Genomic DNA, 18,068 nt, shown 5'->3' with positions numbered 1-18,068 from the left:
TTGTCAGCAAGTTAGGCAACTCTGTAAGTCATTGCATGACATTAATTATCCCTGCTGCCGAAGGATTTTTTTCACAGATTGATAGATCTGCCCAGACTTCTCTCTCCTGCTCATTGTTCTTAAATATATCTCTTTAGCTCCTTTCAGATACCTTGAGGCAGTCCCCTAAAGGAGCTTCCAAAGAAAACTGTCTTTGCTAGCTCTAATAGTGCCAAGTACATTAGAGTCTTAGACACAAGCCATGTCATTCAGAGTTGATTTCTCCAGAGACAAAATAATTGTAACTTTCTTGCCCCTGGTTGTTACAAAAAAACAATATGGGGTTTAAATCCTTACTTCGTTATGGGACTATTCTCAGCAATGACTCTCTTATTTCTGAGGGGGAATATGTTCTTTGCCCAGTAAGAACTCTTCAGATATATTTATCTAGGACTAAAAACATCAGTAGGGATGTTAAGATTTTTTTTTTTTTGTAGTGTTAGGAAGCCATATCTTCTCATGAGTAACATGAAATGTAATGTCCTTTGTTGGTAAGATCTTTGATTAAGGATGTGTATTTGGTGTTGGGATACTTCCTTTATGCCTTCCTTGAAGGTCAAGTTGAATGATTTTTGTCCATTTGTTATATTTAATTTCTGGGGGAAAAAGCCTTCCCTTACCTAAAGTTACTGAAGCTGTCCAGTGGAAATGTAATTCAGTTTGTGCATTCCATTACTCCAGGGCTATTGAATTGCAAAATGATCTTTGCAGAGCTTTAGTGCCCCTAGTTTGCACAGGGGATTTACTGTCCTGAGTCAAAATATTAGTAGCTTGCTTTTCTTACTACTACTACAGTAGTTAGAAATACGTTTTGAGTAATGGGAGGCTTGGAGGTAAATCATGCACAGGAAGGTGCATTCATATCTGTGGGTACTTTTTAGCATGTATATCCATCATTGCTCTGCAGAGTCAGGGCACAGGACTCTTTCCCCACCTTACTACTTACAGTTTAAGTGGCATCCTCCACTTGACATCAACCACCTTGTAGTGGGGTTCTCACCCTGTTGTAGAATCCTTTATGGCGGCTGTAACAGCCTATTGACTTCTTACATGAGGTAAGCAAAAACCATTAGACACATTTAATTATAGTACTGGCTAGCTGTTAGAGGGAAAGCTAATGTCATGATGCCCACAACCTCATTAATGGAGGAATTAGCTATGTAATGGAGAGGTAATTTTCATTACGGAAATATGAATAATTTAATTATGATTTGTTTAATGCTTACCTCTCTATTATGTAATGATCCTCCATCCTCCCTAATTTCAAAGTACAGTACAGGCAGTCCTTGGGTTACATTGGGGGTTCTGTTCCTGAAGCACTATGCAAGCTGGAAAATGACATAAGCTGGAACACCTTATTAGAAAATTGCTAAAAATGAGAAATAAAGTGATGAAAACCTTACCTTTAATCCTTCGGTTGCATCTGTGATCTTGTAGAATTTCCTCCAAAAATTTAGGAATATTCTTCCATCGCCATAAGACTGAAACAACACAACCTCAAAACATCCACTGTAACCCAGAACAGACTTTTTTATGAATATATTTGAAAAGCACTGTAAACTTGGAACGACATAATCCGAGGCTGACGTAACCCGGGGACTGCCTACACAGAAGGATACTGTCTTACAGCTGGTGTTTGCACCTATGAGTTCCCTGGTGGAGGATTGGGAAAGTAGATGAGTATAGGCTGGTACTCATCAAAAACTGGTAAAACTTTTAAATTTTGCTCTGTCATACTTCGCTGGCACAGACGGTAAGGCTATATAATGGAGAGGTAAGTATAAAAAAATAAATTATTTAAAGTGCAGACATTTTAGTGGAACAAGCCTAAATGACCAATGACTTTCAAAACAGACTCCCAGACAATAGAATGCCCTCATGCAAAAAGAGGAAAGCAGGATGAAGAAATTAATAATCATATTGAATATCAAACACTTAACTAACTTACGTGATACTGCATTAAATTCATTGAATTCAAGGTATGATTCAGGTGAGACCAATTATTAACTTTATTAGTTGACCCACAAAATAAGGCAGTACCATGCCTGTCTGATTATTGTCCAAGTTTCATATGTTGTTATTCATAAACTATTGTTCCTTGTAAATCTGTGCACGGAATATCATTTTATGAATAACAACAAATGAAACTTAGGAAATAATCAGAGAGGCATGGTGCTGCCTTATTTTGTGGGTCAACTAATATGGTCAACTACACAATTATACAAAAGGTAAGCATACCAGGTTTATTGTTGGTACTGGCAAACTGGTGTGGGTACATGATATCAAGTTGTTACAGAAGTACTGGTAATACAAAGCATAGTAATATCAAATGAATACCAGAATGTATATTAGAAATTATGAAAACTCATAAGTTGTATATACTGTGAGTAAAAACCAGAACTACCCATATGCTTTAATTCATTGTTTTTACAGATCAGTAGTTAAAAAAACATTTGGTATTGCCATGTGTGGAGAAAGATTGACATTACGATGCCCAAGAGGCTAAATGAATAGTAGAAAACAGGCTGAGGCATAATTAATGAGTGTATGCATGAAAATAAAATTTGTTCATGAGACTTACCTGTCAGATATATATATAGCTGTATTCTCCGAAGTCCGACAGAATTTCAAAATTCGCGGCACACACAGTGGCCGGGCAGGTGGTTAGTACCCATTCCCGCCGCTGGGAGGCGGGTATCAGGAACCATTCCCATTTTCTAGTCAGATTTTCTCTGTCGCCGGACTGTCAACACCTGTTGTCAGTTCCTCCGCCATTTGGATTTCGAAATTTGTTGTCACTTAAGTATTTTGGTTGTTTTTTGGTATTCTACTGGATCTGTGACTTGGCATACGCTCTTTGTGGACCGTTTTTGATTTTGCTTTTGACTTTTCTTATAATTAAGATGTCTTACCTCTAGCTATTGAGTCTGTAGCTTGGGTGAATGTAAGGTGAGGCTATCGAAGACTTCGATAGTTCCTCACTCTTTATGTATGATATGTAAGGGTGTTCAATGCTCTATGATAATCGGTATAATGAATGTGTGGGATTATCTGAGGGTGAGTGGAAGAAATATGAAGCCTATATGCTTAAATTGGTGCATGATAGGCTGAGGAGATCTTCCTCCTAGAGTGCATCCTTAGATGGACAGTCAGGGTTTTCTCCTACTAGTAACCCTGCAGTAAATTTTAGTACTAACCCTGTAGTTTGTTGCTGCAGAAGGTAATACCCTGGCTCTCGTGTTGGAGTCAATGCGTGCTCTTGAAACTAAAGTGAATGCAATTCAAACGCAAAGTGTTAGTGCTAGTGCCCCTAGTGTTGTGGAGGGGGCGTCAGATCGGCCCTATAATGCCTCTAGGCCTGGACCTCTGTCGAACTCCCAGGACCAGGGATGGGGCATGTCGAAAGCCGCATGAGGGTTACAGGGGCTTCCCACCGATCTGGCGTCCCTTCGGCAGGTCCTGATGACGCTACCCAGGCTGCCAGGGATCGTGCTCAGGCACGCATCCTGAAGGATTGCTTCTCGTCCTCCGACACGTCCTCCCCGCCTCGGGGTTGGAGCTCTCGGTTGGACTCTCGCCCTCTTAAGAGAAGCTTAGAGGAGAGGACGCTTCACGTCCTCTTCCTCTAGACGTTTGTGCTCTTCCCCGAAAGTTGCGTGGATATTCCTCCGCAGAAGAGAATAAAGTGTTTTTCGGATGATGACGCTACTCGACCCCCCTGTCGCGCTAAGGCAAGGGCTAGAGCTTCTTCCCCTGTGAGAAGGAAGTATATATCTCGCCCCTTTCCTTCTCTCAGGTTCAGCCCTTCTCCCGAGAGAGTTACTTCTCCAACGCGTAAGATTTTGTTGGGTTTGCAACAACAGCTGGATGCTCTCATGAACCTTTCAAGATTCGAAACTGCCTGTTAAGAGGTACAGACTTTCACCTTCGTCTCCTGCTTCGTCTTCCTCGTCTGCTAGATGTTTTGGGGCTTCTCGTCTGTCGTCTAGAGAGAGTGTTTAGTGGCTTCCTAATCGTCTTCCCCGATTTGAGGTGTTGGACTTTTCTCTTGACTTGCGCCAGGAGCGCGTCTTGCTCTTCGTGCGCTTCTCACGCTTCACGCGCGCCTCACCTTGACGCTCGGCACGCGCCTAGCCATGACGCTTCGCGCGCGCCACGCTGTGACTCTCTTCTCGTACTTGCCACGGAGCCTCTCGCGCGTCACGCCATGACGCTCCACGCTCGCTTCGCCGTATAGCTTCAAGTCTTGTGTTGACGCCACTCCAGTTGTACATCATGACGCACAACTACCCGCTTCAACATCTGATGTCCTTCTTAATTTAGCCACGACTTGCTTCGGCAGTACATATACTAATTGCGGGAGTTCCCAAGGATGACACGCTAACGACATTTTTTATGTTTAATCGGAACTACTTTCACCACTCACTCAAAACCCGCCAGCTGGGGAAGAACATCCTCTTTCGTCACAGCCTTTGGAGGAAGAGAAACATCTTTCGTCTTCTTCCTCTGATTATCAGACTCTGGCTATTTTACTTAAGGATCTGTTTCCTGAGACTTTTCAATCTTTGGCTCCTCTCTCTCCACCTTCGCAGTTGTCTTTGTCTTAAGGGGAGCGTTTGACAAAAAAAAAAAAAAAAAAAAATCGAAAAATCAAAATTTTCGGGGATATTTTATATATGGCATCATACATATCCTGACTATCTTCTCAGAAAGTTTTATTAAACTTCGCCATAGTTAGGATTTATAAACAAAAACAGTAACCCTATCATAGACAAAATTACTTTTTTCGTATAATGTAATGATAATGTCAGTATATCGGTAGTAATTTCCTTTTAGCTATGAAATAATAATATCTAATGCGTTCTATGGCAACCCTGTGGACCTAGTACGCATCAGCGAAAGCCAGGAATGGCGCAGGGCAGTCAGTGGCAGTCAGTCAGTAGCAGCTCAGAGCTTGACTAAATAAGACGTCGCGCTGCCCAACCTGAGCCGTGTTTTGACACTCGCTTCATCTAGCTTCATTTAGCGAAGTTATATTACTTTGCAAGTCTATTGTTATATTTTTTGGCTTTTCAAATATGTCATAAAAACATCAAACTGTGTAACAGCAAGCAAATAAATACACAGAGAAGCAAAAAATATTGTATATCTCAAAACTAAAGTTATCGACATTCAAACTGCATCTCCTCCATAACAAATGCACCGATCTCAATGATACAAAAAGCAAACGAAAGCTAAATAAATTGCCTACAAACAAAGGGGCTTCCATGGGAAGCAACACGAGACCCAACCACGAGAGAGCTTTTTCCCGAAGGAATGTCACTTCCAAGAGAGGTAGCAAGTGACTCCTTTCATCTCCAGACTCCATTAGCAACCAGGCTTCATTTTGCACAAGCCTGGAAAGAGAGAGGGCAGACGTTTGGTCCCTCCTACTGTTAGAGAGAGGTTACTTGATTCCCTTCCTGTCTCCTCCTCCTTTGTTTTTGTTTCCCAATTGCCATCCTGTCAAACAGAAAATTCTGTTTGACCTGCTCGAACAGATGCTCGAGCGGAGAGCAGTGGAACAGGTCTTGGGCTCGCAGTTCCCGGGATTTTTACTACAGATTGTTTCTAGTCCCAAAACTTTCAGTACGCTGGAGACCCGTCTTGGGCGTCAACAGGTCGAACAACTTGGTCCGGAAGGAAAAGTTCAAGATGGAGACCTCGCAGTCAATACTAGGAGCCCTTCATCCCGGGATTGGATGGTATCTTTGGATCTCCAAGATACTTATCTTCACGCCCCAATTCATCCACGTTCGATGAAGTATCTCAGGTTGTCTTGGGGACTAGGCGTACCAGTTCATGGCTCTCTGCTTTGGACTCTGCACAACGGCCATACCACGTTGAAAGCACCGCTTCTCGTCCGATCAGCGAAGTTAAGCAACGTTGGGTCTGGTCAGTACTTGGATGGGTGACCGCCTGGGAACACCAGATGCTGTTGGCGTCACATTTTGCTCGAGGGTGTTTACACTTCTCATGAAAAACGTTGCAATGCAGTTGCACCTGTCGCACGTCAGGATCTCTCTACTTGGACGACTGGTTGATTCGGCGTCGTCGTCGGCGAAGGTATCTGGAGGACCTTCAGTTGACTCTGCAACTCGTGAAGTCCCTGGGACTTCTGGTCTGTGGAAAGTCGCAGCTGATCCCCTCACTGTCCATTGTGTCTGGGAATTCAGAAGTATTTGCGGCTTTTATAGCGTCTCCGTCGCAAGAACGGCAACTTCTATGTACGAAAAAGTCTCGGCCTTCTTGGGGAAGGAAACATGCACGGTGAGGGAATGAATGAGTCTGCTGGGGACCATTTCCTCGCTGGAGAAGTTTGTTTCCCTGGGAAGTCTGCATCTCAGGCCTCTTCAGTTCTTTCTGTTGGAGAACTGGCAAAGCAAGGAGGACTTGAAAGAGGAATTGAGAATTCTTCCTTCTATAAAAGAGGATCTGTAGTGGTGGCTCGATCCAACGAAATTGCAGAAAGGGATCCACCTCAAGCTTCTGAACCCCGACCTAGTGTTGTTTTTCCGACGGGTCGTCAACAGGTTGGGGGCAACACTAGGGGAGAGGAAGTGTTAGGAACCTGGAGAGAGGAACAGGTGTCCTGGCACATCAACATCAAAGATTTGGCGGCTATCTTTTAGCTCTCCAATTCTTGAGGTCCAAGTTTGCAATCGTGTAGTTCTAGTAAACTCGGACAACACTACGGCATTGGATTACCTCAAGAGACAGGGGCGGAACACTCTCTTGTTCCTTGTTCAGCCTTGCAAGAGAGATTATTCTTTGAGCCTATGCTCATAACATTTCGATTCTCACAAGTTTTGTTGCAGGGGTCGAAAATGTTCGAGCAGACCTGCTCAGTTGGCGCCATCAACTCCTGCCGAAGGAATGGACCCTTCATCAGGAGGTTTGCCAAGATTTTTGGAAATTTTGGGGTCACCATCTTGTGGATCTTTTCACGACCTCAAGAACAGCGAGGCTCCTCTATAAAGCTCATCTGTACTCGACCCGGGGCAGTTGCGATAGATGCTCTTCTCTGGGATTGGACGGGAATAGATGTTTACGCCTTTTCCCCGTTCAAAATTCTGGGAGAAGTCATACGCAAGTTCGCGGCCTCACAAGGGACGAGGATGACTCTCATCCCCACGTTTTGGCCTTCGAACCACTGGTTCTCGGAGTTTCTCTTCTGGTTGGTAGACGTTCCGAGGACCCTTCCTATGAGAGCAGACCTGCTCATACAACCCCACTTCGCGAGATATCTTCAAATCTTCCCGCTCTGAACCTGACTGCTTTCAGACTATCGATAATTGGTCAGAGCGAAGGGGTTTTTCTGGCCAGGTGGCACGGGCCATCGCTAGAGCCAGAAGTTCTTCATCTAACAGGATATATCTAGCGAAGTGAGCAACCTTCAAAGGTTGGTGTAGAAAGAAGGGCTTTTCCTCTTCCTCTATCACTGTGAGCTAGGTTGTGGATTTTCTCCTTTACTTAAGAGAAAAACTCGGTATAGCAGTTCCGACTATCAAGTGTTATCGGAGCATGCTTTCGACTGTTTTCAGACACAGAGGATTAGATTTGTCTGACAATAAGGACCTCCTCGATCGTACGAGCTCTTTCAAGACATCCAAGGTTCCTCAGCTAATTCCTCCTGCTTGGAACTTGGACGTAGTGCTCAAGTTTTTGATCTTTAGTCCTTTTGAGCCTCTCCACTCTGCATCTCTTAAGGATGTTACTCGAAAACGGCATTCCTCACGGCTCTGGCGACGGCGAAGAGAGTGAGCGAAGTTCGAGGCCGTCATGTGGGCTTCAAGGAACACGATGCTGTCTATTCTTTAAGCCTTAAGTTCTTGGCTAAGAATGAAAGGCCTTCTAACCCTTGGCCTAGACACTTTGAATTTAAAGGTTTAGCAGACCTTATTGGACAGGAACCTGAGGGAGTTCTATGTCCAGTTAGAGCTCTCAACTACTACCTTAAAAGAACACAGGACACTCGTGGTCCCTCGGATAATTTATGGTGTTCTGTGAGGCAACCAGTTAACCTGTCGAAGAATGCACTGGCATTCTTCATTAGGGACGTCATTAAGGACGCACACTCTAGTTGTGACGACTCCAACTTCAAGTTGTTGAGAGTTAACGCTCACGAGGTGAGGGCAGTTGCTACCTCCATGGCGTTCCAGAAAAATATGGTACTCAGTGACATTGTCAGTGCCACATTTTGGCGAAGTCAATTCGGTGTTTGCCTCACACTCTTGGCAAGATGTTTAGGTAGCATACGAAAATTGCTTTTCGCTGGGACCATACATTGCTGCTTCAGCAACCTTGGGGACAGGGGGTAACTCTGATCCTATCCCCTTTTTAATTGTGTTTTTATGGTTGTTGGGTCGACTACTGGAGGCAGTCTTCCCAATCCTTTACAAACTAACGCTTTAGGTGTTGGTTAGGTGGTTAGTAATGCTCTTTTGTCCTCTTTGTATGGTCTATGATTTAGTCTCATTGTGGTCATGCCCCCGTTGACAGATCATCTAGAAGTCGCCAGCTATATAGGTCACTACCTCGCTGGGGTCTCTAGTAAAGCAGAAGCAGACTAGAGTGACAGTAACCACTCAGTCAGCTACGCTATCAGATAAGGAACCAAAATAATTTTACCAATAATTGGTTTTTTCCCTAATTCTTGGCTGTCTCTACCCTCCTCCAAAGGTGGTATTCAGCTATATATATATATCTGACAGGTAAGTCTCATGAACAAAATGATATTTTAATGATAAAATAAAGTTTGTTCATACTTACCTGGCAGATATATATATTCATATTGCCCTCCCTCCTCCCCTCAGGAGTCAGTGGCGTTAGAAAATCTGAATAGAAAATGGGAATGGTTCCTGATACCCGCCTCCCAGCGGCGGGAATGGGTACTAACCACCTGCCCGACCCTGCGTGTGCCGCGAATTTTGAAATTCTGTCGGACTTCGGAGAATACAGCTATATATATATCTGCCAGGTAAGTATGAACAAACTTTATTTTATCATTAAAATATCATATTATATACAAACTACTGTAAAGTTAATTGGATAAAAAACTAAACTGCTTAGAATAGTTCAGACATTTTAGTTGTAAATAACTCGGTGTAATTTTTAAACTAGCCCTTTGTTGGCCGAGTTGGTTGAGCTTCAGACCGTCATTCGATGGGCCGGAGTTCAATTCCCGCCGCCGGCTGATGAAGAGTTAGAGGAATTTATTTCTGGTGATAGAAATTCATTTCTCGCTATAATGTGGTTCGGATTCCACAATAAGCTGTAGGTCCCGTTGTTAAGTAACCAATTGGTTCTTAGCCACACTAGGAGAGCTGTTAATCAGCTCAGTGGTCTGGTAAAACTAAGCTATACTTACTTTACCGAAACTTGTCATCTCTTCAAAATTAAATGATAATTACATGATAAAAATTCAGACAAAAACCCCAATAGTATTAAGCCATTTAGATTCCCAGACAAAACAATGACAGTAATTGAGATTCCCAGACAAAACAAAACTACATGGGTGTAAAATGGCAACTCTGTACCCTTACTCCCCCCCACTTTGTCAATACCATGTAAACGTAAACATTCAGTATGCTTATAAACAAAACCATCACACTTGAAACTGGAAACTTGATGCAAAAGGAAATTAGTTTTTTCTTGTATTTGTAACAAAATCTATATAAATAGAAATGGATGTATGTGTGTATGTTCCAGCATAACTCTGAAACACATTGAGCAATTTCTACCAAACTTGGTATACATATGACTTACTATCCAGAAAAGAATACTGTAGGGGTAAGACATCACTAGCACCAAAGGGGGTTAGGGGTAGGAAGGACTTGCCTTAGACTTAATAAACTATACAGGTTTACTGTACCTCATTGTGGTATATACAGTATGTGACTTACTACAGTATCTGGAAAAGAATACTTTATGGGTAAGACATCACTGGCACGAAGGGGACAGGGATGGGAAAGGGGGTGACATATATAAATAACCAAAACAACAGATATTAGTCTCTAATCCATAGTGTTCGAGGTTGCCGAGATGAATGGTGGCACTTTCAATGCCCTGTAAACGTAAGTGCAGCCCCAATAGGAAGGGGGGTTAGAATGGGCGAAAAATAAAATGTCAAAAATACAGATATTAATGTCTAATCCATAGTTTTTGAGATACCCGAGATGAATAGTGACACTCCCAATGCCGATAAGTCCAAATTCAGCCACAATAGGAAGAGGTGGGGGTGAGAAGGGGTGGAATATAAACTGTCAAAAATGCTGGGCAATGTAATTAAAGCAACTATCTTAACAGGAAAGGAAGGAAGTGAGAGAGTAGAGGGGGTGTTAGGGGGGAGAAAGAGGGAAAGAGTTAGGAAGAGTTGAAGAGAGAGAGAGAAAGATAGTGACAGGGAGAGGAAGTGAGAGAGAGAGAGAGTAGAGGGGGTGTTAGGGAGGAGAAAGAGGGAAAGCGTGAGGGACAGTAGGAGAGAGAGAGAGAGTAGAGGGGGTGTTAGGGAGGAGAAAGAGGGAAAGAATGAGGGAGAGATGGAGAGAGAGCGTAGAGGGGTCGTTAGGGAGGAGAAAGAGGGGGAGAGAGAGAGATAGTAGTTGGGGGGGTGTTAGGGAGGAGAAAGCAGGAAAGAGTGAGGGAGACTTGGAGAGAGAGAGAGAGAGAGAGGATTTATCGGTTGTCATTCAGTTTTCCCAGGCAGCGCTAGGTTGGTCAGCTAGTATATTGTATAAATACAGTGAGAAAAAGTAGACCTCTTTTTTTTTTTTTTCCTCCCTCATGCGCAGCATGCAAGACTGTAAGATACCGTTCATATTTTGCTTAAACAAATACTCTGATGACAGACATGAAAATTAAACAACTTTTTATTTTTCACTCACCTGTGTGCGGTGCCAAAACCACATATGTTGGCCAGAATTTGAAAACTTGTGAGGAGCTCCTCCTCCTCCAGCACCACTGTATCATCAAAGTTCTGTACTCCTTGATGTGTAGAGGGTCCTTTTCATCAAGAGGCAGTAAATAGACATCAGATTCCTCACTGGATGAACCTGGCACATCAACATCAACAAATGGAATTTCCATCAGCTGAAATTCCTCATTTCCTCCTTAAAAGAACCCAAAGCTTCACCAGGAGTCTTCTCGTTAGAAAGCTCATGCCGAATCATCAATTGAAATGGTCACCCTTCAGATGCCTTAAAGTTCTCAACCCCATGCAGGCCTGCGAACTTAATAGCTGCAGCCTTCAATTTAGAACTGCTAACTTGATTGCCAGCCACCATTAGCTGACAAAACAGATCAAGGTGACTGCTCCATGTCTTCATGTCGGCCTTTTGCCATGATCTTGTGGGCATGATTCCTAGACATCCTCTTCCTAAAGTCCATTGCATACTACTTCAGATTGTCCTGGAAAGTTTGGACAAGAAGGGGCCATACTAATAATACACGGCAGTACACACATAGCTAGCAACACCTGCAGTGCTGCAGGCACTGCAACGAAAGCCATGTGCTCTAGGTAACTCACAGTGTATCGCAAACGCCCACAAACAATTCAAACAAGCGACTGATCACCCATGACTGTAAACAAGAGGGAAAAGGCTCTTTGTTACCGAATGCATTGATACTCTGTATTTAGCCAATTAGATAAAGATATGTTTACGAGGCATATGCCTATCACCCAGTAAAAGGGAGAAATCACAGTACAGTAACATTTAATGAAAAATGCATTTTCTCCTGTAACAGGAAAGCTTACTAAACACACAAAGGCTTGCCCGCCCATGTATCTTCTACCATACACTGTTGAGCTGATGATGTATCCACATTAGCCAGTGAAAAGTGATAAACAAAGTGATGTTTCATGACGTGTTAAGTGACGTCATACTTTTAAGCCAGTAACAGTTGCAAAAGCTCACTCTCTCTGTCTCTACCTCTCTCACTTTTTGTGTGTTCATGTGTGTGTGTGTGTGTGTGTGTTTATGTACAGTATGTAGGTGTGTATCTTACCGTTGTGCTGTGCTTGCTTTATTTCACTACAAGCTTGGTTGACTCTGATTATCACACATCATGACAGAACACGAGAATATTTTATCGCTGTTGATGTATGTCCACATTCACAGTAAAATATTAATTAATGCAAATTTTGTCTTGAATTTTGTCATTGATATTGGTAACATATTGGGCTATTTATAACTTCTCCCTTTCCCTCAAATGCATTTCTGTCTCTCTTGGGTTGTAAAATCTCTTGTTTTTGATCTTTTATGCGGTGAAAATTATGACAACACATGAAAATGAAAAATGAGAAAGCCAGTAAAAATAAAAATGAAAATTGAAAAAAGTTAAGGAGTGTGAGTGTTACAGCCTTTAACATATGTAATACAGTACCTCAGTTGTTGTATTCTCTCACTCTCTGTATAACGTATCTTTTTTTTTTTTTTGTATCATGCTTGATGTATTTTATTATAAGGCACAGTACAGTGCTGTAATATCCTTTGATAAAATGTGAAAAAAGCATGAACGCAAAAAACATAAAGTGAAAAAAGCTCTAGTGAATCGGTCACCTGCCTACCCATGTCCACCCATCCCACGGTGCATCTATTGAAATCCCTTCTCGGCCACTTCACCTTCCAAAACAACCCTTCTCTGGGCGAGTCTTCCTGTAAACTGCCTTACTGCTACTCTCCTCCCATGGCACCCAGCCATCTGTCCCCCCAGGAAAACTTTTATGCCCCCCCCCAACCCTTTTTCAGTCTCTTTATGAGTGTAAGCAGTGCTACTTACATTTCCTTATGCCGCACAGTGTTGCCAGCAATTGGAGAGTGATTTTTTCTTATTTTTAAAATTATATATACAGGTCGACCATCACTAATCTGGCATCACTTGGACCTGCAGTGTGCTGGATTAGTGATTTTGCCAGATTTCCGAGTGGTTAGGCTAGAATACACTTAACCCATCAGTTAACCACCTCATCATACTTTTAAAATACCTGTAAATCAGTACAAGTAGTTTAATAAGGAAGAAAGAAATACTAAATGAAAATCAGATGAAATTTTAATGAAGTACATGCAAAATAAAAGGTACATGTAATTCTGTTGACTTATACAAGAAAGTTTTTCACTGCCACTTCGAAAGTGAAGAGTAGAATTTGCAACTAAGCACATTTACATGTCAAGATGAAAGGCTGTCAGGATTCCCATCTTCTAGGAATTTTTGCATATAATTTATGCTGTTTTCATTTATATTTTTACTGTATTTTCTCTTTTTTTATTATTATTATAACCAAACAGATAATCACAATCGTATGCATAGGGTATGTATGAATGCACAAACTCATTCGCTGGTGCCAGAGAACATGCTACAGCTTATTTTGGTTTGTGTTGTCATGCTTATGATTTTTTAATTTATATTTTAGGCTATTCTCATTTAGTATATTTTTACTGTTTTTTCTCATTTTTATTTTTACAATCCTAAAAATAAACAGTCTTAAGCGTAGGGAACGTATGAATGCACAAACTCACTCACTGGCACCGGAGAACTTGCACCAGCTTGTTTTGGTTCATGTTGTTACTCTTCATGATTTTTAATTCAAATTTTACTCAATTCGGGTGTGTACAATTGCACAAACTCATTTGCTGAAACGAGAACTTGCTACAGCTTGTTTTGGTTCATATTGTTATGCTTATGATTTTTTTAATTTATGTTTTACGTTATTCTCATTTATATTCTAACTTCATTTTCTAATTTTTTTATTTTTACAACCCAGAAGATAAACACATTTTCTAATTTTTTTATTTTACAACCCAGAAGATAAACGTAATCATGTGCGTATGGCAGTACATACAAATGTACAAACTTATTCTATGGCGTCGGAGAACTTGCTACAGCTTGTTTTGGTTTGTGTTGTTACTTTTATCATATTTTAAATTTATATTTTATGCTATTCTCATTTATATTTTTACTGTATTTTATCATCTGTATTTTTACAACCCAAACAATAAACACAATTGTGTGAATAGGGTACATACGAACGCACATTTTCATTTTTTAAATTTATATTTCATGCTATTCTCTTTTATATTTTTACTGTATTTTACCATCTTTGTATTTTTACAACCCAAACAATAAACACAATTGTGTGAGTAGGGTAAGTACGAACACACAGACTCATTTGCTTGCATCAGAGAACTTCATACAGCTTGTTTTGTTTTGTGATTGCATTTCCTCATTTTTTACAACTCGGAAGATAAACTCAACCATGTGCGTTAAATTGAAAAAGCAATTATCTACCTTATTTTCCCATATTTGCTAGAAAATAAACACCATAAATACACCTAAAAACCAAAAGCAAAAAAAAAAGCAACCCCCCTTTTCTCATGTACCCGAAACTTAGTTCGGTAGGCTACACATTTTTCTTTTGGAGCCCAAAACACTAAGTATGCTTATACACTAAACAACAGCCATCACACTTCAAACTAAAAACTTTATGCAAAAAGTAATTATCTAACTTATTTTTCCATATTTGTAACAAAATAAACTCCATAAGTAGTACAGACACTTGAAAAAAAAGAGCAACCACTTTCTTTTTCTCTTCTGTGAAACACGTAGTTCATTAGGTTACGCGTTTTTCATTTGCAGCTGTAAACACTAAATATGCTTATAAACAACAACCATCACACTTTAAACTGAAAACTTTATGCAATAAGTGATCATATACCTTATTTTCCCATGTTTATAACAAAATAAACTGCATAAATTACCCTTAAAACAAAAAAGTAACCCCCTCCTTTTCTCTCATAGGCAACACATAGTTTAGTAGTTACATGTTTTGCATTTATTGAAAAATACATCATATTGTTCACAAAAATAATGAACTCCTTTTCTCTCATATGCATGACAATATGATAATTTACACTAATCAAAATAATTTAATAATATTATAAAAATACTTCAGACTGCGAACACACAAACATCCCCCAAAATGGTCCATTGAAAGCACCCCAGTTCTTTTGTGGAGGATAGAGCATCTTCATAAGTATAGCAGTCGATGAAATATGCACACACACACACACAGAGAGAGAGAGAGAGAGTGGCTATTGCCCCGGTTAAGTTTTTACACTAATACTGTATATCGATTTGGAAAAGTTGAATAATAGTTGTATTGAGAATAATGACAGTTTTAATAAAACTTGTTTTACTCTGTCTAATCATATTGCATGTATTATTGTCATATTATTGTATTACAAAATATGAACAGAGCAACCGTTTGCCATTTGCATTCTGGTTTTGTTTACATTTTCAAAATCATCAGCTGATTGTATTTTACCTACATCATCACTGTCTTTAGTTGCTGAACGAAACTTAATTCGGAGTAATGCTTCTTTTGTGGATTATCAAATCTGGGTTTAAATATTGCAACTACTGTACTTTATTTATAAACAGTAAATTGAATGAAGTACATATGTGATTTTGTAAGTATCAGGCATTGCTTTTGTCCCAGAAAAAATTTCAAAAATGAAAAAAATCAGTGTTTCTGAGGTTTGAACAAATTATTTGTATTTACATTATTTTAAATGGGAAAAATTTATTCAGATTGCAAACTTTTCAGGTCACAAACTGCGTCCTGGAGCAAATTAAGTTCGTGGACCAAGTATAACTGTACAGTAAAAATATAAACGAGAATACAGCACTGTAGCATAAAATATAAATAAAAAGTAAAGGATGCGTGTGTTACTGTGCTTAGACTGTGATATAAACATACCTCAGTTTCTCTCTCTCTCTCTCTCTCTCTCTCTCTCTCTCTCTCTCTCTCTCTCTCTCTCTCTCTCTCTCTCTCTCTCTCTCTCTCTCTCTCTTTTGTAGCCTACGCACATGATTGCGTTTATCTTTTTGGTTTGAAAAAATAAAAAATGAGAAAATACTGTACAATAATAATGTAAACAAGAGTACTGTAGCATGAAATATAAATAAAAAAGTGAAGGAGTGTATGTTATTGTACTTAGACTTTGATGTAAACATACCTTGGTTATTGTTCTCTCTCTCTCTCTCTCTCTCTCTCTCTCTCTCTCTCTCTCTCTCTCTCTCTCTCTCTCTCTCTCTCTCTCAGTACTGTACATATCTTTTAATAAAATGTTATTTACTGTATCATAAATGTAAAAACACAAAACCAAACAAGCTCTATCAAGTCAGGTCTACCAAGCCCTCTTCACCCATCCAACACTGCATCCCCAATCCCTCGTAGCCATAGAAAGTGCTCCCCAGCTCCACCCTCCTTCCGAAACAACACCTCTGAGCCTTCGTATCCAAAGCCTTTCTGCTCCTCCTCTCCAATGGCAGTGTTACCGGAGACTGCGCAACATTGCCAACCATCGGAGGGCAGTTTTTTAAAATTTATTGAAATTTATATATATAATGTATATTTTTGAGGTCTTGATCCCTGGTCTAGGTAAGTCGGATAATGTTGAGTTCCAGACAATGGCAATCCAGATACAGTAATTAATATATATATATATATATATATATATATATATATATATATATATATATATATATATATATATATATATATATATATATATATATATATATATATATATATATATATATATATATATATATACATATATAAATATATAAATATATATATATATATATATATATATATATATATATATATATATATATATATATATATATATATATATATATATATATATATATATATTATATATTTATATATATATAGTGTGATGAAGTGTCCAGTGTTTGATCTTCAAATTAAACCTGGTATCTAAGTGCTTGATATTTGATTACCAAACTTACCATTTATCCGACAATTATAGTTACCTCATAACAGCCAGACACCTGAACCCTCATCACATATACAAAACGACTGATTTCTCTAAAGGCAACAATGATCCCTTATAAAACTTATCAATCATGAAAGAAAGCAGAATAAGTTCATTAAAACAGGTCTGAGGTAAAATCAAAGGGCATCACTCCAATAACATTATAAAAGTCTAAGTATTTTTATTTCCCTGGTTCGAGCTCACTTCAATTACTTGAAGGAAAACATCTCGCTTATCACTCTATATCTAATTCAAAGCAAAATTACTGGTGGGTCAATAAATGAAACTCTGATATAACAATTTTATATATAAAAATTTATTTCTGAATTCAAAGATTATACATGACATTAACAGTCTCAGGGAAATTTACTGTTACTTGAAAACAAAACAAAATTGGATTAAATCTGAATTAATCAGTCAAAATTAAATCAAATTAATTTATTAATTAATCAAAAAATTATTCAAGTAAAATTTAAATTAACAAAATTTGATTGAAAGGAAATATAAGTAAATTAATTCCCATGTGTTAAACAAAATAAGGCAATTGAATCAATCATATAAAAATGTGGATACAAAAGAGACAGAAATATATACTCTGTCAAAAAATTAAATATAAAAAAATGCAAAGCAAAACATCAAGGCAATAGCAAACACACCACATATATATGTAAAATCTTCAAAAGATAAAGCATAAAACATACAACATGAAAAAGTATTCAAAAGAGAAAATTTAGATTTGCATAGAACCACTGTAAATATTATTTTTAGTGCACTAAAAACCAGTAATTATGTTACAATACCTTGGTACCAAATTCTGCGTGTTTACGAGGCACCGTTATGACACTTTATAAAATACACTGTTCAGATGACTCATACACATTTACTAAGGAATTAAACAGTTAAAAGTAACAAGTGACCCTTGTCAACCAAAATTATCAATTATGTTACAACAGGACATACAAAGTCCTGAGAGAGAGAGAGAGAGAGAGAGAACTGCATCTCTCTTCGACACGGCTATTGGTCTCAGAATGGACTCCCCTGTATGAACGTCTATATACGTGATAGAATTTTCCACCCAACAGTGTCTTGTACGCTAATTGCGTCATATGAGATTGTGTTAGGAATGCGTTACTTCACCAGTCTGTA

The 18,068-nt window shown here is 39.3% G+C and overlaps 1 protein-coding gene and 1 non-coding gene across 4 annotated transcripts in view; both read left to right on the top strand.

Annotated features, from left to right (window-relative positions):
* Nucleotides 1–18,068, top strand: part of alien (COP9 signalosome complex subunit 2 alien) — a 75,581-nt gene that overhangs the window by 36,445 nt on the left and 21,068 nt on the right. The window contains exon 9 of one of the 3 annotated variants that reach the window (XM_067086924.1): nt 15,683–15,726. The exons of the other annotated variants lie outside the window; for them this stretch is intronic. Coding sequence (XP_066943025.1) covers nt 15,683–15,711 — 29 coding nt within the window. The 3' untranslated portion in view covers nt 15,712–15,726. Of the gene's footprint in view, nt 1–15,682; nt 15,727–18,068 lie in introns of those variants that run through there. 3 annotated transcript variants of the gene reach the window in all.
* Nucleotides 5,904–6,022, top strand: LOC136829078 (5S ribosomal RNA). Its single transcript, XR_010850281.1, has one exon. It is a non-coding gene; the product is annotated as a 5S ribosomal RNA (ribosomal RNA).

This window comes from Macrobrachium rosenbergii, chromosome 43 (genome assembly GCF_040412425.1).
Source record: "Macrobrachium rosenbergii isolate ZJJX-2024 chromosome 43, ASM4041242v1, whole genome shotgun sequence".
Taxonomy (NCBI): domain Eukaryota; kingdom Metazoa; phylum Arthropoda; class Malacostraca; order Decapoda; family Palaemonidae; genus Macrobrachium; species Macrobrachium rosenbergii.
Note: the sequence above shows the minus strand (reverse complement) of the source record. Positions and strands in the feature narration are given on the sequence as shown.